We start from the raw sequence: 27,690 nt of genomic DNA, 5'->3' as shown, positions 1-27,690 counted from the left end.
AATAAAAATCGATCAGATTCTTTGTAATTTTATTTTCACACGTTAACAAACATTCAAACTGTGCAAACAAATCATATGAGTCCAAAGAGTTTCTGTTTCTGCACCAAGAAACTCCCACAGACACACAGCAGCTCACACTGGGAGCTCAGACTGGGAGCACTGGGAGCTCATTTCATTCCACTCTCCAACATCTGTCAGTCTCACTGGTTTCACTGGGTCTGATGGTCTGTACTGGTCTGAAGTGGTCTGGACTGTTCTGAGGTAGTCTGTACTCGTCCGATGGTCTGTATTGGTCTGTACTGGTCTGAACTGGTCTGAGGTGGTCTGAACTGGTTTTCTGAGCTCCTGTGTGTCTGTGGAGGATTTCCCAGCATGCCTCTGTAAACAAGAAACAAACAAAGGAAGTAAAGCTTGATGCACGGCATCAGTAACCAGCAGCAACAGGACGTCCTCGCTGCGGCGCCACACTGGCTCCTGGTGACATCACCACAGTGACGTCTTCAGCGTCCAGTCACGCAAACACACACTCTGTCCTGGAGTCCAGAAGCCAATCAGAGGAGGCCCCGCCCTCCTGCAGTTCTGTAACTGGCTGCTTCCTGCCGGACTCTTCCTCGTCTTCTCTGCTGCGGGTGCAGACGAACCTTCCCATCATCCTCTGCTCTGCGGGGCAGATAGGTCAGCTGATCTCTGAGGTCAGAGGTCAGAGGGGTCACCATGTCAGGGGTCAGGAAGGTCAGAGGTATCCACGGTAACCTGCAGACCAATCAAAGAGCGATTAGTCTGAATGTCCTCTCTGAGGGCAAACTGTCGGACTGTCTTTGTCTGTCTGTCCTTCTGTCTGTTTGTCTCTCTATCTGTCCTTCTGTCTGTCTCTCTGTCTACCTGTTCAGATCAGGATCTCTGAAAAACAAACATAAAAAAAAAAATCTTTCTTTTTAAAATTCTTTATAAAAAAAGAAAAAAAGCCCAAATTTTAAAGAAAAAAAAAGAAAAAAAAAACAAAAGTGTTTTTTATTAACAAAAAAGTTATTAAATAAAAAATTTCAAAGAAAGAAAAAAAAAAGCTTAAATGGCGTTTCCTCACCTTGATGAAGATGGTGTCATCCTTGATGTAGCTTCCTGTCTCCAGGACACTCTGGGAGACAAACAGAGGACAGCCAGACGCGATGTTCATCTCTGCTGCAGGACGTCTGAAGCTGCTGCTGTTTGGATCCGGCTTAAAGGCGTCCCCCAAGTGTTTCCTGGATGGACCCTGGTCCATCAGCATCAGGGTCACCTGAGGGACAGACAGGGAGACAGACGGGGAGACAGACGGGGAGACAGATGGGGAGTCAGACGGCGAGACAGACAGGTCCTTTTAGTGCCATTTGTCCCAAATCCAGCAGAGAGTTTAACCCCTTAGACTTCAGAAGATTCATTGTGTCAGTAACAGACTCAGCATTCACACTCACATTTTATCTAATATTTTCCAGGACTCTTCCAGGACTCTTCCAGGACTTTGAGTCAGATGTTTAAGACCAAATGTTCTCTCAGACGACATCGATTCTCCTCATCATTTTTTTCATCACTATAAACAGCTTTTTAAATCTGCATTATTTTAAAGGTTTAGGGCTGAATATTTAATATAACTTAGGGACAGTTAGTTATTTATGTTTATATTATTTATGTATTTATATTTATTTATATTTATGGGGGGGCTAATAAAGGATTATCTTATTTTATCTTGCGTCAAATCCTTTCATTAAGCTCTGAGCGACTGACGGCTTGAATCAGCTGGATGTTTTTTGGTATGTTTAGGTTTGTTTTCTGAGAACATTTTTGACGACTTTTTTTTCTTTAAAAATGTTGTAATTTCTTGAAAAAATTGGCATTTGTTTTATATTTTGTCAATTTTATTTTCCTATTTAGTTTTTTTTAATTTTTCTTTAAAAATCTAAAAAAAAAAAAAGAAAAAAGCCAGAAACTGTGACGACAGAAATAATTGTTGGATTTTCAATTTTCTGACAGTCCTTGAACACGTCATGTGTTATCATACAGGTTTTAGAAACAAAACTCCAGGGTTTTGGTTTTTGTGCTGCAGTCCGTGAGCAGGTGCGTACCTTCTGTTTAAAGGGCCAGGGCAGCAGGGCGTCGTACTCGCCCCTCATCACCACGAAGAACAGCGACAGGTGTGTCCCCTTGCCCATGCCGTCTCCATTCAAGTAGACGCGGGCGCACATCTTGTAGCCGAAGTATCCTGTGTAAAACGGCTGCGAGTACAGCGACAGCGTCTTGGCCGCCACCGCTTCCTGTTTCCGTCTCTTGTAGTCGCGGATCTTCCAGATCAGAGTGCCGTTGTAGCTCGCTGTCTCCAGCACCTGGAAGCGCAGGTCCATGTCAGCCAATCGGATCTCGTGGACGCTCAGCTGAGTCTCCAGAGACGCTGCGGAGAAAAGAAGGTCATTGTTACAGATTGACAGCGGCGTCTGAAAATCTGCTGCTCTGTGAGGCGGGACGAGTCCCGGATCAGCAGACTCTGAGCTGACGGTTACATGACGACCTCGCAGACCTCGAAATCTGTAACAGCTCTTTGGTTTCAGCGTGAGATGCGCCCGCTGCTGTCAGGTGCATCGACAAACAGGCCCCGCCCTCTGACATCAGATCAAACAGAGCAGTTTATTTGTGGTGGAAATGCTCTGGTCTCAAACTGTTTTTTTAATTTTTGGGCTGACTTTTGCTCCTGAGTGAAAGAATCTGAAGGTTAACTGTCACTTCAGCTTTTATTCGGAGAGTCTGAACCGTTATGATCCCACAAAACTGGAAAGTTTTACTTTGAAAAAACCTCAGTGAGCTACTCTTATTTATCAATTTTTATTTACATTTCCACTGAACTTTAGAAAAAACGTCAGCGAACTTTCTATGTTTGACGTTGAAAGTTTGAGTTTTGATTATACATTTGTTAAAAAAATTACATATAAGTTTAGTTTTGGAGTTTGTTAGATTCCAAATGATAAATGACAGAAAGGACTGCCATTTTTATTGTAAATGCATATCGGTTCCAAATATCGGTTCGGCCTCATTAACTACTAATAACCTGTATCTGTCTCAGCCCTGAAAAAAACGATATTCCTTTTACAAAGACCTCGACGACGACACTGCGAGACTCTGTGACGACGTCGACTCTGTGACAACATCGATTCTGTGAGAGTCTGACGACGTCGCAAAGAGATTTTACATAAATAATCATCGGCGACACTTGGAACAGTCAGAACCGTCTGCTGCGTTCAGATCTTTATCTGTTTTTCTGCCTAACAAGCCAGAAGAAATCAGCACTGAAAATGTCATCACAGTGTTCGTAAGCCTTGGTAATCACGGTGTCTGAGATCTCGGACGATATCTCCTCCCGACTTGTTATGATTTCAACACCCTGCCAAGTCTTAACGGTTCTACATCAGGAACCACAACAGAACCACTGCGTGTGTGTGTGTTCTGACCCAGAGTGTGTGTTGTGGACCCCGTCCCGCTGCGCCCTCCTTGTTCCAGAGCGTTAAGTCTGGTCCGGACGTTCTCCAGCGTTCCTCTCAAGTTCTCCACCTCGTCTCGGAGCGCTCGGAGAGAGCGCAGCTCCAGCTCCACCTCCAGGAGCTTCTCTGAGTGAGAGCTCATCAGTTTCTGTGGGAGAAAACACACGATTGACTGTCGGAAGGTGTGGCGGCAGCGGCGAGGTCTTGGCTGAGCGCTCGCAGGATGTAAAGTTTTACCTGCATGGTGGCGAGTTTCTGCTCCGTCTGCCGGTTCTTTTCCCTCAGCTCCTCGTTCTGGTTCTCGAGTTCAGACAGCCGGCTGCTGAGGGCAGGAAGAACCTTGTACCGCTCCAGCAGCTCCCCTTTGATGTCCTCCACCTGGGGACATACAGACAGACATTAGTCCCACCCACCTGGACCGAACCGTTTCCTCCATCCGCCTGTCGTCTTCACCTTGTTTTCCAACGAGGACGTTCTGCTGGACATCATTCGCAGGTGCTCAGCTGCAAAGGTGGACTCGTGCTGTCTCAGGTCCTGGTTCAGACCCTGAGACACAGAGACAGACAGTGAGGTCATGAGGACAAGGACAGACAGTGAGGACATGAGGACAGAGCAGACGGTAAGGACAGGGACAGGGGGTGGGGGTTACCTTGAAGGTGCAGCCGTAGCGGATGAACTGGCAGCTCACCTGAGCTTTGGGACAGTCGTGTTGATGGGAGGACAGCTGAAAGACAGAACCGATCGATCAGTCCGATCAATAGGAACAGATAAATACTGCAGGAGGTGAAATGAATCAGCTGAAACACAGAACCGATCGATCAGTCGGATCAATATATAACGTGATAAATAGGTGGATCGGTACCTCGCTCCGCAGCAGGGAGGAGAAGCTGCAGTGGTTTGGACAGGGCACGGGGAATGCTGGACACACCGTTTCTTTGTGTTTCTGAAAACAGACGCAGACTTTATTCAACACAGAAGCAGCAGAACCTCAGGAACCCACCAGTCCTCAGCAGCTACCTTTAGGTCGGTGAGAGATGTCAGCACCTACCTGCAGGTCACTAAGAGATGTCAGAAGCTAACCACAGGTTACAAAGCAATGTCAGCAGCTACCTGCAGGTCACTAAGAGATGTCAGCAGCTACCTTTAGGTCACTAAGAGATGTTAGCAGCTACCTTTAAGTCAGTGAAAGCTGTCAGCTGCTACCTTTAGGTCAGTGAGAGATGTTAGCAGCTTCCTTTAGGTCACTAAGACATGTCAGCAGCTACCTGCAGGTCACTAAGATATATTAGCAGCTACCTTAGGGTTGGTGGGAGATGTTAGCAGCTATCCGCAGGTCATTAACAGATGTCAGCAGCTACCTCTAAGTCTTTAAGAGATGTCAGCAGCAACCTGCAGGTCAGTGGGAGATGTCAGCAGCTACATGCAGGTCAGTGAGAGATATGTCAGCAGCTACCTGCAGGTCATTAAGACATGTCTGCAGCTACCTGCAGGTCATTAAGACATGTCTGCAGCTACCTGCAGGTCGGTGAGAGATGTCAGGAGCAACCTGCAGGTCAAAAATACATGTCAGCCGTTACCTGCAGGTCGGTGAGAGGCATCTTGGTCATGCAGAACTCGCAGCTGGTCTCTCTATGTTTACATTTCCAGCTTAGGTGGTCGGGGATCTCTTTCCTCATCATTCGCTCTTTGCATTTCCCCAGCGGACAGGGAACCTCGAAGAATGGACACACGTTCAGGTGGTCCTGCAGACAGACAGACAGAAGGAGTGAGACAATGTCCTCTCATGGACACCTGGCAGTCCATCATTGTCTCAGTCAGTGGTTGGTCTGTTTTGAAGATAAACACAGCCAATCAGAGCAGGATTTTCTCACAGGTATCTGCTGCAGACTCATCTGCTCCTGACAGCCGTTGGCTTCGCTTCGACAGTAAACCTTCAGTGCCATGATCTCCCGATGGCAGCAAACGTCTCGGAAGATCTGAAAGAGAAACAGCAGAGCTTCAGGACCTGATCAATAATCAATCACTTCTGAAAAACTCGATCTCTGTTGTGATGTCACTTCCTGCCCACCTTGTCTTTGAACAGAGGCTCCATGTCAGCTGGACACACCGGGTTGGGATGACTGCAGGAGGACACAAAGTTACTGATTCAGCTGAGGACAAACTGTCACATGACCTCACGCTCAGCTGACGGGACGAGAGCTCGACGCCGTCCCAAACTGGGACAGAGTTCCTGAAAAACAGGACACTAAAGCTTCCTGTTTTACAGACAGAAGACTCTGATGGAGACGAGAGCTCCTCCGTCACAGTGCTGATCAGAAGACACACCAAAGGACACACCTGCTCTGACATCACAGGTATCCAGGTGGACTTCCTGTTGCCACGGTTCAAGTCAGACATCACGACATGAAGACTATCAATGATATCCTTTAATCTGAAAACTTACGGAGCATACACACCTGAAAACCACTTCTTGTCTACCTGCCTGTCTCTGTCTCACCTGAGGATGTCGTTGATGCAGCTCTGACAGAAGCGGTGTCCGCACTCGGTCTGACGGGGCTGACACAGGACCAGCCTGCAGGCCTCGCAGCAGTATTTGGACTCTGGAGTTTCCACAAAGTGATCTCTGAATCCTCCGTGGAGAGGAAGGAAGCCTGCGGGGACACCTGAGGACACAGAGACACACCTGAACTTGTCCTGAGGACACATCTGTTCTGACTTTGCACCATATTGGATTTTGTTTCTGATAGCTGGTTTGTTGATATGTAACAGCTCACCTGGCCTGTTGCAGTTTTCTACAACAAATTCTGAAAAAACGACAGCGTAGTCAGAGAACTGGTGTGGGTGTGTTTTACTGTACTGGCCTCCCGAAGTGAAAACACTAACTCTACCTGCTGAGAGGACCACCTCTACCTGTGGAGATGACCAACTCTACCTGCTGAGATGACCGACTCTACCTGCTGAGATGACATACTCTACCTGCAGAGATGAACGACTCTACCTGCAGAGATGACATACTCTACCTGCAGAGATGACATACTCCACCTGCAGAGATGACATACTCTACCTGCAGAGATGACATACTCTACCTGCTGAGATGACATACTCTACCTGCAGAGATGACCGACTCTACCTGCTGAGATGACATACTCTACCTGCAGAGATGACCGACTCTAACTGCTAAGATGACCGACTCTACCTGCAGAGATGACCGACTCTACCTGCAGAGATGACCGACTCTACCTGCTGAGATGACATACTCTACCTGCAGAGATGACATACTCTACCTGCTGAGATGACATACTCTACCTGCAGAGATGACCGACTCTACCTGCTGAGATGACATACTCTACCTGCAGAGATGACCGACTCTACCTGCTGAGATGACCGACTCTACCTGCAGAGATGACCGACTCTACCTGCAGAGATGACATACTCTACCTGCAGAGATGACCGACTCTACCTGCAGAGATGACCGACTCTACCTGCAGAGATGACCGACTCTACCTGCAGAGCTGGCCCCCTTTAAACTCCTCTGTATACAACATAACACAGCAGAAGTCGTTTGCAGCCCTCATGCTCCAGTATAATTTACATAATAATTTAACATCTCTGTTCGGACTCTTTTACTGAACCAAAACAAGTTATTATGCACAAAAAAACTAAATTAAACATAATAAACTAAATCATATAAGTCACATGACCATGTGCACGCGTTACAGCGCTCTACTTAACACAGGAAATGCTTTGGCTCTGTTTCGCCAGTCGAGCCCAGGAATGGAGAACGACAGGTGAGCGTGTGGCGTCTGGTGAGTGACCACGCGTGCGATATCAGATTTCGATAAATAACCCCGTGATGTCAGAGCTGATCAGCTGATCAGGTCTTTGCTGCAGTGATTGATCATCAGACTCTGATGGAGTCATAAAACACTTTTACTGTCTAATATTGATTCATTCATTCATTCTGCAGAAGAAGAAAAATACTCAGACTGAAGGTTCCTGTTTTCATCAGCTTCACTTTATCGATAAAAACAAATAAATATCAGTTTGTAAAATCGGCGTGTTGGCCGATTCTGATGTTTCATTTTAAAGAGAATATCTGATATTTTCCTGCATCACTCATCTGTAGAGCTTTTGGATCGGAGCGTGCTCTAGTTTTACTTACATTGTTTACAAAACTCTGAGCCAATCAGAGCGCAGGACTGGGTCCAGCTGATGGTGTTTGTTTACCTTGAGAGGCGGCAGGGTCGCTGGGAGGCCAGGGATTGGCTTGGCGGTGAGAGGTCGGGGCCACTGATAGGGCTGTGGTCAGGGAGGGCGCCACCTGTTGGAGGGGAATCTGCACCTCCCTTCCATCAGCACTCCTCCCCGCTGACATGACCTGAGGGGGGGGCATGCAGACACATGTTTAACTTAACCAGAAATCACAAAAAATTTACAGAGAAACAGTGAAGGGACGCAGGACTGAAAGGAGCTGAAGTGTCAGCTGATGATTTAACCCTTTAGTGACCATTTCTCTCATTTTAGTCTCTTTTCTTCTTCCTGTTGTGATAACTGTGTGTGTGTTGATGCATGTGTCCTAAATGTAGTCCAGATTGTGTATTTGAGTGTAATCAGTGAATTTGCAGCTCAGCTCCTACAATAAGTCTAAAATACACTGTGGAAACTAAATAGTTACATTCAGACTGTTCAGGTCCAAAAATGCTCCATTGAAACCCATTCAAACTGACATTTTTGATCCCACAGCCATCAGAGCAGAAAAACAGGACTTGTATTATTTCTGGGTGTCATTCTGGGCTTTTGACTCTGAATTTGTCATTTTGACTATTTTCCACCTGATGAGGTCATTTTGACCATATTTGGCATATGGAGGAAATACATGCTATTTCCACTAGGTGACCTGTCACAGTCAATGTAGCTGCTGATCACTGACATATCCCAGACTGTCAGCAGCTACACTCACACACTGACATATCCCAGACTGTCAGCAGCTACACTCACACACTGACATATCCCAGACTGTCAGCAGCTACACTCACACACTGACATATCCCAGACTGTCAGCAGCTACACTCACATACTGAGGAGGAGGAGACTCAACATCACTCAGTTTCATTTTTTTATCTAAAAACATAGTGGCATCATGACAGAAATCTAAAATGCTAAAACATTAATGAATATTTGATATTTATGATAAGTGTGGATGTTGGTTGAAAAATAAACTTAATGGAAGCAGAAATTCACATTAATGAATAATATTTTTTACAGCCTGATTTTAAAAGGCACATTTTGTGTGCAGGGCTATATGAGAATGTGTGATAAAAAGCTGGACCTAAAGGGTTAACTGTCACTTCAGCTTCACAGTTTGAGTTTCAAAGGAGCTGAAAGGAGCTGAAGGGTCAGTTATAAGCACTATCACCCTGCTGTGGTGACATCACACTCAAACATACAACACAATGTGACACCAACACAACAAGGAAACTGATTTTAGGAAACATGCTCACACTCATGATGTCACATCATGACAGGCCAATCAGACGCCTCGCCCAGCTGAGCTCAGAGGAGGACTGAGCAGCGTCAGTTAAAATACATCAAAGGGAAACGTCAATTTAGGAAAAAAAATCCCATTTATCTGGAAAAAAGTTTTCCCTCTGGCATGAGGGGGTATCTGAGTCGATTGTAAAAAGCCATTTTTGTCCAAACTGCAGCGGAAACACTTTTAAGTCTTTTCTAGGTCACATGACACCGTGAGGTCACGTGACGCCGTGAGGTCACATAATGCTGTGAGGTCACATGACGCTGTGAGGTCACATGATGCTGTGAGGTCACAGGAACTGGCTCCCTCATGATGCAGCAGGAGCTACAAGAGCTGTTATTGCATCACATAACTCTGAGAAAGTTTTTCACCCACAATTCCTCTGTGAAATCGTGGACTACATCTCCCAGAAATCCCTCATACGTGGCCGCTCCCACGTATAAGGGGCTCACCTTTCCATCACGGCTTCATAACACGCCTACGTGGCCTCGGATTGGAAATAATGACGGCTAGTGCGGTGGCTGCAATAGAAATAAAGCTGCTGATGTTTTGAACATCCGTCGCCATGGTTACTGGGATGTTATCACCAGAGGAGGAGTCACATGACATCACTCAGTGAAACACAGTCAGCTCCACGCTGAGTTTTATCACATTTACTAAATAATGATTAAGTTTTTCACTAATCTGAAGGAAACCTGCCTGCTGTCACAGTGGAGAGACCAGACAGAGACCTGCAGCTCGTGTCCTCTGGACAGACGAGTGAAACTCAGAGACAGTTTTGTTGTAGAAATGATTCAAAAATGAGAATGAAATCAATGAAAAGTACAAGAACGTGAACTGAAAATTAGTCCAAAATCCTAATGATTGAAAATTATAATCATTCTGTAACAACATTTTAAATATGTAATTATGATGATTATGAATACAGTTTTCCCTAAAAAAAAATTAAATAACAATTTTCTAAATCTGCTAATTTCTTGGAATTTGTGGAACTAAAAGGGTTAATTTTCCTGAACGCGGCTAAAGAAAAGTGATGTCGCTCCAGGGTCCAAAGGGTTAAAGCATCGGAGAGTTTCTACCTGAAAGAACATCAACAGACAAAAGAAAACTCAAGTGACCTTTGACCTTCACCCTAACCCCGCCCCCCCACCACCACACACACAAACATCACTTCCTGTCATGGCTCAGCTATGGGGATGCTCGGGGCTTTTCCACTGACTGCATCATTAACACACACACACACACACACACACACATACACACACACACACACACACACACACACACACACGCACACACACACACACACACACACACACACACACGCACACACACACGCACACACACACACACACACACACACACATACACACAAACACACACACACACGCACACATACACACAAACACACACACACACGCACACATACACATAAACACACACACACACACACACCAGTTGATCAGAGCTGCTTCGATAAACAAACGAGACTGCAGGACAGAGACATCACAGACAGGACGGAGACATCACGGACAGGAGAGAGACATCACGGACAGGAGAGAGACATCACGGACAGGAGAGAGACGTAACGGCAGATGCAGCTTTTGTTTTGGCTGCAGATCTGAATGACAGCGTCCTGAGGTGAGTCCTGCTGTGAGTCCTGCTGTGACATTATCAACAACCGGACCACGCTGATGCTGTCAGAGACGATGGAGGACAGATCGCTGAGGGCTGAGACAAACCTGAGCAGCAGAGACAGAAACTGTCTCCGTCCACACAGGGGGGTCGTCAGAGACAAAAACTGTCTCTGTCTACACAGGGGGGTCCTCACAGACAGACACCATCCACAGTAGGGGGTGGGGGGTGGGGGGGGGGTTCACTCAAAACGCTGTGATTGGCTGATTGCTCACTTCACCTTTTCAGGTAACCAATCAAAGCTCCAGTCAGCACACAGACTGGGAACCAGTTCAGCACCAGTGTCCTCTGGAAATCCCCAAGAAGCTCCCAGCTTCTGCTTTGTTTCTGCGTCAGACTGAAACTCCACCTGCTACTGCTTTCACTTCACACAACGGACCTTTGTGTCTCCACAGGGACCCATACTTCACTCCACACAACGGACCTTTGTGTCCCCGCAGGGACCCATACTTCACTCCACACAACGGACCTTTGTGTCCCTGCAGGGACCCATACTTCACTTCACACAACGGACCTTTGTGTCCCCGCAGGGACCCATACTTCACCTCACACAATGGACCTTTGTGTCCCCGCAGGGATAATACCTGTTTATACATGTATATGTGTATATATCTGTTTATATATGTGTGTATATAATATCTGTGTATATGTATATATATGTGTATATAATATCTGTGTATATATGTGTATGTATATATAATATCTGTGTATATGTGTATATATGTGTATGTGTATATAATATCTGTGTATATATGTGTATGTGTATATAATATCTGTGTATATGTGTGTATGTGTATATATCTGTGTATATGTGTATGTGTATATAATATCTGTGTATATATGTGTATGTGTATATAATATCTGTGTATATGTGTGTATGTGTATATATCTGTGTATATGTGTATGTGTATATAATATCTGTGTATATATGTGTATGTGTATATAATATCTGTGTATATATGTGTATGTGTATATATCTGTGTATATATGTGTATGTGTATATACAGTAATATCTGTGTATATCTGTGCATATACGTGTATGTGTACATAATATCTGTGTATATATGTGTATATAATATCTGTGTATATCTGTGTATATAATATCTGTGTATATCTGTGTATATATGTGTATGTGTATATAATATCTGTGTATATCTGTGTATATGTGCATGTGTATATATGTGTATATCTGTGTATGTGTATATAATATGTGTATATCTGTGTATGTGTATATAATATCTGTGTATATATGTGTATGTGTATATAATATCTGTGTATATCTGTGTATATGTGTATGTGTATATAATATCTGTGTATATCTGTGTATATATGTGTATGTGTATATAATATCTGTGTATATCAGAGTATATATGTGTATGTGTATATAATATCTGTGTATATATGTATATATCTGTGTATGTGTATATAATATGTGTATATCTGTGTATATATGTGTATGTGTATATAATATCTGTGTATATATGTGTATGTGTATATATCTGTGTATATAATATCTGTGTATATATGTGTGTGTATGTGTATATAATATCTGTGTATATCTGTGTATATATGTGTATATAATATCTGTGTATATATGTATATATATATAATATCTGTGTATATATGTATATATCTGTGTATGTGTATATAATATGTGTATATATGTGTATGTGTATATAATATCTGTGTATATATGTATATATCTGTGTATGTGTATATAATATGTGTATATCTGTGTATATATGTGTATGTGTATATAATATCTGTGTATATATGTGTATGTGTATATATCTGTGTATATAATATCTGTGTATATCTGTGTATGTGTATATAATATCTGTGTATATCTGTGTATATATGTGTATATAATATCTGTGTATATATGTATATATATATAATATCTGTGTATATATGTATATATCTGTGTATGTGTATATAATATGTGTATATCTGTGTATATATGTGTATGTGTATATAATATCTGTGTATATATGTGTATGTGTATATATCTGTGTATATAATATCTGTGTATATCTGTGTATATATGTGTATATAATATCTGTGTATATATATGTATATATCTGTGTATGTGTATATAATATCTGTGAATATCTGTGTATGTGTATATAATATCTGTGTATATATGTATATATGTGTATGTGTATATAATATGTGTATATCTGTGTATATATGTGTATGTGTATATATCTGTGTATATCTGTGTATGTGTATATAATATCTGTGTATATCTGTGTATGTGTATATAATATCTGTGTATATATGTGTATGTGTATATAATATCTGTGAATATCTGTGTATGTGTATATAATATCTGTGTATATATGTATATATCTGTGTATGTGTATATAATATGTGTATATCTGTGTATATATGTGTATGTGTATATATCTGTGTATATCTGTGTATGTGTATATAATATCTGTGTATATATGTGTATGTGTATATAATATCTGTGAATATCTGTGTATGTGTATATAATATCTGTGTATATATGTATATATCTGTGTATGTGTATATAATATGTGTATATCTGTGTATATATGTGTATGTGTATATATCTGTGTATATCTGTGTATGTGTATATAATATGTGTATATCTGTGTATGTGTATACAATATCTGTGTGTATATATATGCATATATCTGTGTATGTGTATATAATATGTGTATATCTGTGTATGTGTATATAATATCTGTGTATATATGTGTATGTGTATATATCTGTGTATGTGTATACAATATCTGTGTGTATATATATGCATATATCTGTGTATGTGTATATAATATGTGTATATCTGTGTATATATGTGTATGTGTATATATCTGTGTATATCTGTGTATGTGTATATAATATCTGTGTATATGTGTGTATGTGTATATATCTGTGTATATGTGTATGTGTATATAATATCTGTGTATATCTGTGTATGTGTATATAATATCTGTGTATATCTGTGTATATGTGTATGTGTATATAATATCTGTGTATATATATATGTATATATCTGTGTATGTGTATATAATATCTGTGTATATATGTGTATGTGTATATAATATCTGTGTATGTGTATATAATATCTGTGTATATATGTGTATGTGTATATATCTGTGTATGTGTATATAATATCTGTGTATATATGTATATATCTGTGTATGTGTATATAATATGTGTATATCTGTGTATGTATGTGTATGTGTATATAATATCTGTGTATATATGTATATATCTGTGTATGTGTATATAATATCTGCGTATATCTGTGTATGTGTATATAATATCTGTGTATATCTGTGTATGTGTATATAATATCTGTGTATATCTGTGTATGTGTATATAATATCTGTGTATATATGTATATATCTGTGTATGTGTATATAATATGTGTATATCTGTGTATATATGTGTATGTGTATGTGTATATATCTGTGTATATCTGTGTATATAATATCTGTGTATATCTGTGTATGTGTATATAATATCTGTGTATATATGTGTATGTGTATATAATATCTGTGTATATCTGTGTATGTGTATATAATATCTGTGTATATATATGTATATATCTGTGTATGTGTATATAATATGTGTATATCTGTGTATATATGTGTATGTGTATATATCTGTGTATATCTGTGTATGTGTATATAATATGTGTATATCTGTGTATGTGTATATAATATCTGTGTATATATGTGTATGTGTATATAATATCTGTGTATGTGTATATAATATCTGTGTGTATATATGTATATATGTGTATGTGTATATCTGTGTATATCTGTGTATGTGTATATATCTGTGTATATCTGTGTATGTGTATATAATATCTGTGTATATCTGTGTATGTGTGTATAATATCTGTGTATATCTGTGTATATATGTGTATGTGTATATAATATCTGTGTGTATATATATGTATATATCTGTGTATGTGTATATAATATCTGTGTATATATGTATATATCTGTGTATGTGTATATAATATCTGTGTATATATATGTGTATATCTGTGTATGTGTATATAATATCTGTGTATATATGAACTCTTTCCCTTTCGTAGAATTTGACTCTTTTATTAGAGAAGTGAAGCTTACCGGCCTTACGGAGACAAAGGTAACCCAGCCAGCAATTTTTGGTTCAACAAATGTTCTGAGAACATCTAAATGCAACCACTGAATGTTTAAGTGACATTTTCAGTAGCAAGTTTTCTTTATGTTCCCAGAACGTTCTTTTTAAAGTTAAAGTTAAATAAAAGGGCAACATTCTCTATAATCATCCAAAAATGTTGTGTTTTTTTTGTTAACACATCACATCACATTTTCATCTAAAAAAATGTTGCGTAATCTCAGTCCTCAACATGTTCTGAATGTTTCTTTGAAAATGTTTCTTTGTTCTCATGTAACGTTGTGGGAACGTTTAATAAAAGAAAATTCTCTGATCTGTCACCTCTCAACATCACCAGAACATCCTCAGAGTGTCGCAGCTCAAACGTTACATCTCAGTCAGTCTTTAACTTAAAACGTTCCCTGAACATTAGAGTCAAATGTTTTCTTTACAACGTTATTGTAACCTGTAGGGAACGTTAGCCAGTGTTGTGGGAACGTTGCCTGCTGGCTGTGACAGAAATGAATAGAGTGAAGACATGATTGTTCGCTGGTGAACGGTTCATTTCTCCACCTCCATCACAGTAATGCTCAGAAATGGGAATTGAACCCGCATCATCCAGAATCATTCATTACTGAGGCAGCCACACTCATCACTGTGCTATCAGTAACTCCTCGAACACGCAGCACATTCAACTCTTAACATTGTTTCTCTTCCAGCTGAACTAATGATGCAGATGGTCAAACACGCGTGTGTTTTGTGACACGTTGAAGTTGTAATTTCATCTATTGAAAAAAGGTTTGAACCTTCAGGCTGAAGAGTCGAGTCACTGCACAAACTTCGTAACGTCCAGGAAAACAGGAGAAAAAATGTATTTATGCAGCAGAATGAGACAATCACGGCAGGGTGCGGTTTCGAACAGGGAGGACTCGATCTTCATCTGCCTGCAGATTGATTATTTCATTAACCCTTTAGTGACCATTTCTCTCATTTTAGTCTCTTTTCTTCTTCCTGTTGTGATAACTGTGTGTGTGTTGATGCATGTGTCCTAAATGTAGTCCAGATTGTGTATTTGAGTGTAATCAGTGAATTTGCAGCTCAGCTCCTACAATAAGTCTAAAATACACTGTGGAAACTAAATAGTTACATTCAGACTGTTCAGGTCCAAAAATGCTCCATTGAAACCCATTCAAACTGACATTTTTGATCCCACAGCCATCAGAGCAGAAAAACAGGACTTGTATTATTTCTGGGTGTCATTCTGGGCTTTTGACTCTGAATTTGTCATTTTGACTATTTTCCACCTGATGAGGTCATTTTGACCATATTTGGCATATGGAGGAAATACATGCTATTTCCACTAGGTGACCTGTCACAGTCAATGTAGCTGCTGATCACTGACATATCCCAGACTGTCAGCAGCTACACTCACACACTGACATATCCCAGACTGTCAGCAGCTACACTCACACACTGACATATCCCAGACTGTCAGCAGCTACACTCACACACTGAGGAGGAGGACACTCAACATCAGTCAGTTTTGTGGGGTTTTGTTATCTAAAGAGATAGTGGCATCGTGACAAAAATGTGGCATTTAAAGGGTTAAAATTCTGAAAATTAATGAGTATTTGACATGTATGATTAGGACTCATGTTTGTTAAAAAATAAAATGAATGAAAGTAGAAAATCATATTGATGTTTAATATTTTTTATGATTCTGAAAAGTGCATTTTATGTGCAGAGTGATATGAGTGTGTGTGATATTGAAGCGGGCCTAAAGGGTTAAATATTATCTCGTCTGTCCGTCCTGAGGAGGGATCCCTCATCATCCTCTGCCGCTCTTCCTGAGGTTTCTTCCTTTTTTTTCCGTTACGTAGGTGTTTTTTGGGGAGTTTTTCCTCAGTCTAAGGGCAGAGGGATGTCGTTGGCTGTAAAGTCATCTGAGGCAAACCGAGTTTTGTGAAAATGGACTTTAGAAATAAAACAGACTTTTGGACAAAAAACTTTGCTTATTTCAAACAAAAACAAACGTGTTTTTCATCTATAAGAAAGTTTGCAGTCTGCAGCTCGACCACTGATCCACCCTCACATGTTCAACTCTAAACCAGCAATCGATCAATAACCAGCTGTCATCATGCCCGGTCTGGATCAATACCGAGACTCTGATACACGGAGACACTGTTTCCATAGAGACCAAGAGGTCTGAGTGATGACATCGACACCCAAACATGTTGCACCGGCCCCGGTCTCCCCTACACCCCTCACACAGACAGCTGATCAGTTATTGTTCAGTTATTGATCAGTTATCGAGCAGTTTTCAGCTGAACCAGAGAAAAGAAATCAGCAACAGTTCTGATCCATTAGACTAAATATTGATTATTGATGATGACGGAATGATCGGAGCTTTTTAACATTACAAATTTAAAAAAAAAATCTGATGTGAAAATGTTTGTTTTGTAAAGACACACGTGACGTCACGAAGCTGAAGACAGAGGCTGATCCCTCCGTCCTGAATGATCGGTTTGATTGATCAGGTCTGACTGTACTTCTGGTTCATTGATCAAGTATCGATTATCGATCAGTTTGTCAACAGACTGATGCTAACAGTGTGCTAGCTTCTTTAGCTCCCTGTTTCTGAGCCGTTTGTTCAATAAAGATAATTTTAAATCTCACACACACACACACACACACACACACACACACACACTCAGCGCTAGCTGCTGTAGCTGCTGGAGCTAACAGTCCGCTAACATGATTCAGTCAGCAGCGCTCTGGTTCTGCTGGTTCCGCTGAGGTTCTGGTTAAAGTGGACTCACATGAATCTCCTCGGCGGGCCCCGGCTCTCGGCTCTCGGCTCTCGAATCCTCGGTAGACTCTCTTCGGGACTCAGACCGTCGCGTTGCCGCTGCCGCGGAGCCTCCGGGCCGCAGCCGGTCTCCTCATGGTCCGGGTCTCTTCGGTGTTCTCCGGGTTCCGTTTGGGATTCTGCTGGTTCTGTTGGTCCTGCTGGGAGACGAGGAGAAGTCTCTGGGATCCAGTTCACAGATCCAACGGGGAGGACTGGGCTGATCACACTGGAAACCCCCTCCGCTGCTTCCGCCCAGGAAATCCCCCAGCAGCCCCGAGACACAGCCGGCCACCGGGGGGCGCTGTGAGCCGCAGCCGGCCACCGGAGAGCCGCAGCCGGCCACCGGGGGGCGCTGTGAGCCGCAGCCGGTGCTGTGATGTTAATCACCAGCATGAAATACTCGTTTGTTTCGTGAATCCGTCCGCTGGACTTTTTTCTGCTGTTGTTTTTTTCTTTCATAGATTTTGATTTTGTTCTTGTTTTATTTTCCATGTTCACACACAGCAGATCTCAATAACTGCAGCAGAAGTGATGTTTCTCAGCTGACATTCAGAGGAGGGGACAGTAAAGTATTTTTACTGCACTTCTCTACTGGAGATACAATGAGTTCTTGTACTTTGAGTGTTACTGCTGTTTTACATTTTTCTGAGAGCTTTACAAATTCAGATTATTGATAGAAAACAAACAATAAAGATGTATTGTTATAAACAAAGATTATAATAAACTGAAACATTAGCTGATCAGCACATCAACGATCAATAATCTCTGATTATTCTGATCTATCAGCACTTCACATTTATTTTATTAATGATCATTTGGTTCTCATGTTTTGTGTTTCTCATTCTTGGTTACAAATAAAATGAATAATAATTCAATTAAACACACATTGTCGAATAAGTCATAATGATGTGAATAAATCAGCAAACAGGGAAGAAATCATCCATTTATTGATCAACTTTGGTTTTATTGTCGTGCCACAAAAGGTCATAAAAGCCACACCCCCTACCTGAGTGACATCATCAAACATGGCTGCTGTAGGTCAAACCCCAAACCCGACATCCCCCGAAAACATCAAATGAAAAAAGACAAAGATCAAGCTGTTACTGGCAGGTCAGAGGTGATTTCTGATTGGTCCAGAGAGCGGCACAGAGCTCCACCCTGACCAATGAGAGTCCAGCCCGCTAAAAACAAAATAAAAACTCATGATGACATCATCAACCAAAGAGGCGGAGTCACAGAGTCTCAGGACGCCAGAGGCTTCGCGGCGCCCAACGGAGACGATGAGTCCTGCATAGAGTGGAGACACAGTAGAGTTACAGTAAAGACACAATAGAGAGACAGTAGAGTTACAGTTAAGTTACAGTAAAGACACAGTAGAATTACAGTAGAGAAACAGTAGAGTTACAATAGAGAGACAGTAGAGTTACAGTAGACACTCAGAAGAGTCACAGTAGAGACTCAGTAGAGTTACAATAGAGACACAGTTAAGTTACAGTAAAGAGACAGAACGGTGACAGCAGAGACACAGTAGAGTGACAGTGGAGTTACAGTGAAGAACAGAGAGGACTGTTGGATTTGTAGTCCATATGAATACGTGTCCTTACCTCCTTGTCTGGGCCAGTGACCTCCTCGTCCTCAGCGGGACAATCCTCCATCTTGTCCTCCTCTCCCCTGTGTCCCCCGTCCATCCCGTTCTCGGCCTCCCACTCCTGAAGGACCTCGTCCAGGTTGAACCTCCGTCTGTAGTTCACCAGGAAGTTCTTCACCTGAACCACAGACTTGTTACCAATCACATCTGAGATCGCCTGGAAGTCCCGCCCATACTTCCTGATGGCTGCATGTCATTGGATGAGAGGGAGAGAGTTACCAGCCAATCAGTGATTGAGAGGTTTAACCACTACAGGTGTGTCTGAGTTCACCTGGTTCAGGTTTTACCTTGTACAGCGAGCAGCTGTTCCTCTGTGGTCCATCGAGTGTTGAACTTCTGATTCACCTGCAACAACCAATGGCAACATGAAAGAAGAACTACAACAACTCCAGCAATGTGAAGACACAGAGCAACTACAGCAACATGAAGAAACACAGAAACTACAGCAACACAAAGAAACAGCAACTACAGCAACATGAAGACACATAGAGCAACTACAGCAACATGAAGAAACACAGAAACTACACAACATGAAGACACAGAACAACTACAGCAACATGAAGACACGCAAGAGCAACTACAGCAACATGGAGAAACACACAGCAACTACAGTAACATGAACACACGTAGAGCAATTACAGTAGGGCTGCAGCTATCGAATATTTTAGTAATCGAGTATTCTACTGAAAATTCCATCGATTAATCGAGTAATCGGATAAAACATATTTTTGTTTAGTTAAAGAGCAATTATAAATATACATGGGACAATAAGACATTTCACCTAACAATGAACCATTGGTTTCCTTTTTTAACTACCCAGTTAGCTTTATTATGTTTTTATTTTCCACCCTCATCACTCTGCAGCGCTGTGTTTGTAGATTAAATAAAGCCTGTATGAAAGGCACGTCAGCCACGCATCGACAGTAGTCATAATTAATAGAAACCTAGCCCTCCGCAGGGCTAACGTTATGTTAGCAAGGTACAGTAACGGTAATCTCATTAATTAGCGCTACGTTAACTTCATTTTGCCTCGTCTCGGGTGACGGTCCTCCGCTCTCGGAGTAAACAGGGTGGCCTCGGTGGAGATGCTGCAGCATTGAAGACGTACTGTTGTGGTATGCAAGCGCTGTCTCACAGTGAATACACGCAGCAGTGTTCGCCTTGGTGTCCAGCTTGAAATGCTCCCACACTTTTAACATTTTCTGCCTTTTCTTTGTGCCTTTCGCTTTCGTCGCCTTCTTCGTCGTTACCTGTACATCCGTGGTTAAAACCAAACATATCCGCCGCCTCTTTTTTATTCCTTTACGTGCGTGACGTCAGCGCGTTGTGCCGCATTAAAAGTAGTCCGGGCGAAATACCATGCTGTGAGCTGGCAAAATTAAACGATTCCTCGAGGCAGAGAAAATTCCTCGATCATTTTTTGTAATCGAGTTACTCGAATTATTCGAGGAATCGTTTCAGCCCTAAATTACAGCAACATGAAGAAACACGGAAAATACAGCAACATGAAGACACGTAGCGCAACTACAGCAACATGGAGAAACACACAGCAACTACATCAACATGAAGACACATAGAGCAACTACAGCAACATGGAGAAACACAGAAAATACAGCAACATGAAGACACGTAGAGCAACTACAGCAACATGGAGAAACAGAAAATACAGCAACATGAAGACACGTAGAGCAACTACAGCAACATGGAGAAACACAGAGCAACTACAGTAACATGAACACACGTAGAGCAATTATAACAACATGAAGAAACATGGAAAATACAGCAACATGAAGACATGTAGAGCAACTACAGCAACTTGAAGAAACCGAGAAACTACAGCTACATAAAGAAACACAAAGCAACTACAGCAACATGGGAAAAACACAGAAACTACAGCAACATGAAGACACGCAGAGCAACTACAGCAACATGGAAAAACACAGAAACTACAGTAACATGAAGACACGTAGAGCAATTGCAGCAACATGAAGAAACAATAAAATACAGCAACATGAAGACACGAAGAGCAACTACAGCAACATGAAGACACATAGAGCAACTACAGCAACATGGAAAAACACAGAAACTACAGCAACATGAAGACATGCAGAGCAACTACAGAAACATGAAGACACAGAGAGCAACTGCAGCAACACAAAGAAATGCAGAGAAACTACAGCAACATGAAGAAACAGAGAAATATACAGCAACATGAAGACACACAGAGCAAAAAAAAGCAACATGAAGTCACACAGAGCAACTACAGCAACATGAAGACACACAGAGCAACTACGGCAACAAAAGGACACAAACAGCAACTACAGCAACTGCAGCAACTTGAGACACACAGGACAACTATAGTACCATGAAGAACACACAGGGCAACTACAGCGAGACAAAGAGCAACTAAAGCAACACTAACAGAATTTATCTACCAGAAACTACATGACAGCACAACCAGTACCACTAACAGATAGTCAACTACAGCAACACTAACAACATGGAGACAAGCACAGCAACAACAACAGACATTGGTGTTGTGTACCTTTGTGTTGCTATGTTGTCGTTTGTGTTGCCATATTGCTACTTGATTTTCTGTGTGGCTGTGTCGCACTGTGTTGCTATGTTGTTGCTGTAGTTGCTCTGTTGCTGTTTGTGTTGCCATGTCTGTTGCTGTGTTGTCGTTTGTGTTGCTGTGTTGCCATTTGAGTTGCCGTTTGTGTTGCCATGTATTTGCTAATGTTGCTGCTTATGTTGCTGTTTGACTTGCTATGTTGCCCTTTGTGTTGCCATGTTTCTGATAGTGTTGCTGCTTGAATTGCTGCTTGTGTTGCCCGTGTTGCTGCTTGTGTTGCCAGTGTTGCTGCTTGTGTTGCCAGTGTTGCTGCTTGTGTTGCCGTGTTGCTTTTTGTGTTGCCGTGTTGTTGTGGTTACCTCTGGCTGTCTGAACTCATCGACTCCTGAACTGAGTTTCTCCTTCAGAGAACTGTTGGACTGTTTGATAGACTGAACCTGAAACACAGAGAAACAGACAGGTGAGGACACAGAAACAGGTGAGGACACAAAGAGAGAGAGACGGACAAAAGGACACACCTGTCTCTTGATGGACACCAGTTGACAGTCCAGTTGTCTGATGAGTCCCTGAGCAGATGAGGACGAGAGTGAAATGACATCCTGCTGATTCAAAAACATTCCTCTGGGAGGACGTTTCTTCAGCCGCTGAGACGCCTTACTGCCCATCTACAGGTGAGACACAGGTGAGACGGACAGGTGACTACTACCTACCTCAGACAGATGTCATCAGCGACACAGGTACAAGTGTCATCAGCGACACAGGTACAGGTGTCATCAGCGACACAGGTACAGGTGTCATCAGCGACACAGGTACAGGTGTCATTAGACACACAGGTACAGGTGTCATCAGCCACACAAGTACAGGTGTCATCAGCCACACAGGTACAGGTGTCATCAGCGACACAGGTACAGGTGTCATTAGATACAGGTACAGGTGTCATCAGCGACACAGGTACAGGTGTCATTAGATACAGGTACAGGTGTCATCAGCCACACAGGTACAGGTGTCATCAGCGACACAGGTACAGGTGTCATCAGCGACACAGGTACAGGCGTCATCAGATACAGGTACAAGTGTCATCAGTGACATGAGTACATGTGTCATCAGCCACACAGGTACAGGTGTCATCAGCCACACAGGTACAGGTGTCATCAGATACAGGTACAGGTGTCATCAGCCACACAGGTACAGGTGTCATCAGCGACACAGGTACAGGTGTCATTAGATACAGGTACAGGTGTCATCAGCCACACAGGTACAGGTGTCATCAGATACAGGTACAAGTGTCATCAGCGACACAGGTACAGGTGTCATCAGCGACACAGGTACAGGTGTCATCAGCGACACAGGTACAGGCGTCATCAGATACAGGTACAGGTGTCATCAGCCACACAGGTACAGGTGTCATCAGATACAGGTACAGGTGTCATCAGCCACACAGGTACAGGCGTCATCAGATACAGGTACAAGTGTCATCAGTGACATGAGTACATGTGTCATCAGCCACACAGGTACAGGTGTCATCAGCCACACAGGTACAGGTGTCATCAGCCACACAGGTACAGGTGTCATCAGATACAGGTACAGGTGTCATCAGCCACACAGGTAAAGGTGTCATCAGATACAGGTACAAGTGTCATCAGCCACACAGGTACAGGTGTTATCAGCGACACAGGTACAGGTGTCATCAGCGACACAGGTACAGGCGTCATCAGATACAGGTACAAGTGTCATCAGTGACATGAGTACATGTGTCATCAGCCACACAGGTACAGGTGTCATCAGCCACACAGGTAAAGGTGTCATCAGCCACACAGGTAAAGGTGTCATCAGATACAGGTACAAGTGTCATCAGTGACATGAGTACATGTGTCATCAGGTACAGATACAGGTGTCATCAGTGACACAGGTACAGGTGTCATCAGGTGTTATTACCTTGAGTGCAGGAGCTGGTTTGACCTCTGATCTCTCTGATCCAGAAATCACCTGAAACCAAATAAGCCAGCCAATGTAAAATACAGTCAGTAAACAACAAACTGTCAAAAAAAGTAAACAATCAATAAACAGTAAACAAGTCTAGTTTAAGTACAGTACAGTTAAAGTAAAGTTACAGTAAAGTTTACCTCCTTCTTGTCGTCTTTATTTGAATCAAACTCTGAGTCACTGGGAGGATTCATGTTTCCGTCCTCCACGTCTTCGTCACTGAAACACAATTAAAATTTTTAATAAAATCTAACAAAAACATCACACAACATCACCTGTAGCGTTACCTGTAGTGTTACCTGAAGTGTCACCTGAAGTGTCACCTGAAGTGTTACCTGCAGCGTCACCTGAAGTGTTACCTGTAGTGTTACCTGAAGTGTTACCTGTAGTGTTACCTGTAGGGTTACCTGAAGTGTAACCTGTAGTGTTACCTGTAGTGTTACCTGAAGTGTCACCTGAAGTGTTACCTGCAGCGTCACCTGAAGTGTTACCTGTAGCGTTACCTGTAGTGTTACCTGTAGTGTTACCTGAAGTGTTACCTGTAGTGTTACCTGTAGTGTTACCTGAAGTGTCACCTGAAGTGTTACCTGCAGCGTCACCTGAAGCGTTACCTGTAGTGTTACCTGTAGTGTTACCTGTGCAGGTTGCAGCTCACCTGTCATCTCTCTCTCTCTTGTGTTTTCGTGTCTGTCGGTCCATCAGACTCGTTTTACTGCGACTTTTCTTCCAGGAGTAATAAAACCGAACCAGGCTGGCCATCGATTTATCAGGTAACTACACACACACACACACACACACACACACACACACACACACACACACAGACAGTCTGTATGATCATGCTGCTTTGTACTGGTCCTGGTTTGTACTGGTCCTAGTGGCAGGCACATACTGGTGTTGTCTTACCATCTGCTGGATGCGGTGGAAGCTCTTGCCGTGGAAGCTGAAGGCCTGTTCGAACAGGACTCTGTCCTCCACCGTCCACTCATCAGGAAATGGAGTGAAGTTCGGCAGATCGGCCAGAGATTTCTCAATGTTGTGTTTGTGCCAGAAGAGCATCCCCAGAGCCTGAACACACACACACACACATACACACACATACACACACACACACACACACACACAAAATATATATACTTCATATATATACTGACCACACACACATACAACATACACAGTACATATACAGTAGATATACAGTATATGTACACACTGATGTGATCTGAGACGCTACATATGAACATAGTCAGAAGGTCGAACCTGCTCCATGCTGTAACCATGTTTCTCTTTGGCGATTGTGATGTACTCGTCCACTGAAACAGAAAACACATCATAAACAAACATAGTAAACAAGCACCATAAACACTGTAAACACCATAAACACACACAAAAAACACTGTAAACAACCACCATAAACACTGTAAACAACCACCATAAACACTGTAAACAACCACCATAAACACTGTAAACAAACACCATAAACACTGTAAACAAACACTGTAAATAAACACCACAAACACTGTAAACAACCACTGTAAACCGTAAACACCTGAGGCATCTCTCAGGTTACACGCTGTGTGTTAAACATGTGGTTTCTTACACTGAGTCTGGTTCAGACAGCTGCTGGGGATCCACACCAACATGCCGAGGTTTTCTCTGAGCTGAGCCGCCCGGGCCACTTCTGACCACACACACACACACACACACACACACACACACACAGAGTTAATATATTCAGATTATTGTAGTGATGCAGGAAAATATCAGCAGATATCAGCTTTAAAATGAAATATCAGAATCGGCCAACACGCTGATTTCTGCCGATTTCGCAAACTGATATTTGTTTGTTTTTATTGATAAAGTGAAGCTGATGAAAACAGGAAGCTTCAGTCTGAGTATTTCTCTTCTTCTGCAGAATGAATGAATCAATATTACAGACAGTGAAAGTGTTTCATGTCTCCATCAGAATCTGATGATCAATCACTGTAGCAGAGACCTGATCAGCAGAGACCTGATAAGCTGATCAGGTCTGATTATTTATCGATATCTGATATCAGCCAGATGAGCTGTTATAGATCAGAAAAAAATCCAGCTCATTGTGGTTTTCATTCGCTCTCTGATTAAAGTCCCACAATAACATTTTTCATCATTTTTAATTTTTAAGTCAAACACATTTTTGACATCTGATCGTCAGTCGAGTTTCACCCAAAGATCTGTGGATCATCAAAAGGTTTTCATCAAAGGCTCTGAGATCTCTGTGTTTGGAAGACTATGTCTTTCTGGACTATGTCTTCCTGGACTATGTCCAGTTCTGACAAGAGCAGGACAAGCGCTCAGCACACTGGGACCGGTTCTGAGCGCACTGGGACAGGTTCTGGACGCACCGGGAACGGCTCTGAGCGCACCGGGAACGGTTCTGAGCGCACTGGGACCGGTTCTGGGCGCACCGGGACCGGTTCTGGACGCACCAGGACCGGCTCTGAGCGCACTGGGAAACGGTTCTGGGAGTACCGGAACCGGCTCTGAGCGCACCGGGACCGGTTCTGCGTGCAGCAAAGCTCGAACAAAACGAGCTGTGAAGTGTTCGAGGCTACCTCTCTGTTTCTTACCGGAGTCAAAGTCCGGGACCACGGCCTGGTATTGCGGTCCGACCCGCATCCCTCCTCCACCTGCACACACAGACACAATCACACACACTCAGAACACACAGTACACAGTACTATCAGTACTCGGAGTACACGCAGTACACGCAGTAGTACTCAGTGTTCGAGGCTACCCACCATGCTCCTCGTCGCTGCTGGAGCTCGAGCTTCCGTCCTCCCAACAACTGGTTCCATTACCGGACAGACTCTTCCCGCCGGGCTGGGTGGCAGCTCCGGGCCCTCCGGCCGCCGGAGCCCGGCCTCTGCGCTTTCCCTCCGGGTTTCTGTCCAGCATCGCCGGCATGGAGCTCGGGGGGAGCGGATACCGCTGCTGCTAGCTGCTAACGGAGGCTAACTGTTAGCTCGTTAGCTTCCTGCTGCTGTCAGACCCGCAGGCTCAGCTGTGCGGGTCCGGTCAGCTGTGCGGGTCCGGTCAGCGGCACCGGAAGGCTCCGGTGTGAAACGGAGCTCGGGAGGCGGGATAGACCGGGTAAATTAAGCTCAGGCTAACGATGCTAACAGCTAATGAGCTGCAGCTTCACACCCAGCCGGAAAAGTTCCGGAACAAACTGCCGGAACCGGAACAAACCGGACCGACACCGACTCCCGACGCGACACGGTCCGACCGATCGATCAGAGCTTACGACGGGTCAGACTGAGCTGATCGATCCCTGAGCGTGTGCGCGTGTGCTGACGTCACAGGTCAGATGATCACATGAGTGACAGTCTACATGAAGCCGATTTGATCGATTATTGTTCAGAGCTGAACTCAATAATCAATCAGTCGATCAGTTTTCTGAAACTGATGAACGTGTTTATCAGTGATGACGTCATGAGTTAGGGGCTGTTTGCTGTTTATAAACAGGAGCTATAAACACGCGACCCAGGAAGCAGTTATCATGAAGTCACTTCCTGTCAGACCTGGAGTATACTGAGTACTTTTACTGCAGTACTGTGATTGAGTATCAGTCCGAGGTACTTGTACTTTACTGGAGTATTTTATTTCCATGCTGCAGAAGAAGAGTTCATAAAATCTGAAGTTTTGTTCCAAATTAAATCAAATAGTTTAACAGCTGCAGCATTAGACTTTCACTGAAAATATTTTTTTAATAATTTAGATTTTATTAATGCTTTA

General features: G+C 42.8%; 2 protein-coding genes across 3 annotated transcripts; both read right to left on the bottom strand.

Annotated features, from left to right (window-relative positions):
• Positions 1 to 12: 12 nt before the first annotated feature.
• On the bottom strand, positions 13 to 17,977 carry traf3 (TNF receptor-associated factor 3). 2 transcript variants are annotated; one of them, XM_088087114.1, is made up of 14 exons: positions 17,676 to 17,977; positions 7,731 to 7,881; positions 6,001 to 6,166; positions 5,572 to 5,623; positions 5,375 to 5,479; positions 5,081 to 5,245; positions 4,366 to 4,446; positions 4,153 to 4,227; positions 3,957 to 4,049; positions 3,741 to 3,881; positions 3,474 to 3,651; positions 2,100 to 2,422; positions 1,085 to 1,276; positions 13 to 753 (listed from the first exon to the last, which is right to left on the bottom strand). In XM_088087114.1, the coding sequence occupies exons 2-14, from the start codon at positions 7,876 to 7,878 to the stop codon at positions 718 to 720; spliced, it is 1,755 nt and encodes a 584-aa protein (XP_087943240.1). In that variant the 5' UTR covers positions 7,879 to 7,881; positions 17,676 to 17,977; the 3' UTR covers positions 13 to 717. The 2 variants fall into 2 exon arrangements, with proteins under 2 accessions (XP_087943240.1, XP_087943241.1); XM_088087115.1 differs by lacking the exons at positions 7,731 to 7,881; positions 17,676 to 17,977 and adding an exon at positions 6,590 to 7,653 and having other exon boundaries at positions 6,001 to 6,435.
• Positions 17,978 to 18,636: 659 nt separating this feature from the next.
• On the bottom strand, positions 18,637 to 27,204 carry rcor1 (REST corepressor 1). Its single transcript, XM_042500611.2, has 13 exons — positions 26,694 to 27,204; positions 26,523 to 26,582; positions 25,514 to 25,594; positions 25,174 to 25,226; positions 24,820 to 24,981; positions 24,569 to 24,687; positions 24,054 to 24,132; positions 23,866 to 23,916; positions 22,449 to 22,595; positions 22,290 to 22,367; positions 19,643 to 19,700; positions 19,312 to 19,541; positions 18,637 to 18,994 (listed from the first exon to the last, which is right to left on the bottom strand). Exons 1-13 carry the CDS (start codon positions 26,857 to 26,859, stop codon positions 18,950 to 18,952), a joined length of 1,329 nt encoding a protein of 442 aa, XP_042356545.2. The 5' UTR covers positions 26,860 to 27,204; the 3' UTR covers positions 18,637 to 18,949.
• Positions 27,205 to 27,690: the final 486 nt, after the last annotated feature.

The sequence above is a fragment of the Plectropomus leopardus genome, chromosome 14 (genome assembly GCF_026936395.1).
Source record: "Plectropomus leopardus strain MGB_pleo_1.0 chromosome 14, ASM2693639v1, whole genome shotgun sequence".
NCBI lineage: Eukaryota > Metazoa > Chordata > Actinopteri > Perciformes > Serranidae > Plectropomus > Plectropomus leopardus.
The sequence above is the reverse complement of the archived record's forward strand: the minus strand, read 5'-3'. Positions and strand labels throughout refer to the sequence as shown.

Coding starts and splice junctions, on each gene's coding strand:
- traf3 (XM_088087114.1), bottom strand. CDS start 7,878: ATGTCAGCGGGGAGGAGTGCTGATGGAAGGGAGGTGCAGATTCCCCTC. Junction 5,480..5,571: donor AGCCTCTGTTCAAAGACAAG/GTGGGCAGGAAG, acceptor TTTCTCTTTCAG/ATCTTCCGAGACGTTTGCTG. Junction 4,447..5,080: donor TGCCTCTCACCGACCTGCAG/GTAACGGCTGAC, acceptor GTCTGTTTTCAG/AAACACAAAGAAACGGTGTG.
- rcor1 (XM_042500611.2), bottom strand. CDS start 26,859: ATGCCGGCGATGCTGGACAGAAACCCGGAGGGAAAGCGCAGAGGCCGG. Junction 24,688..24,819: donor TCCACCGCATCCAGCAGATG/GTAAGACAACAC, acceptor GTGTGTGTGTAG/TTACCTGATAAATCGATGGC. Junction 19,542..19,642: donor ACAGCTGCTCGCTGTACAAG/GTAAAACCTGAA, acceptor AATGACATGCAG/CCATCAGGAAGTATGGGCGG.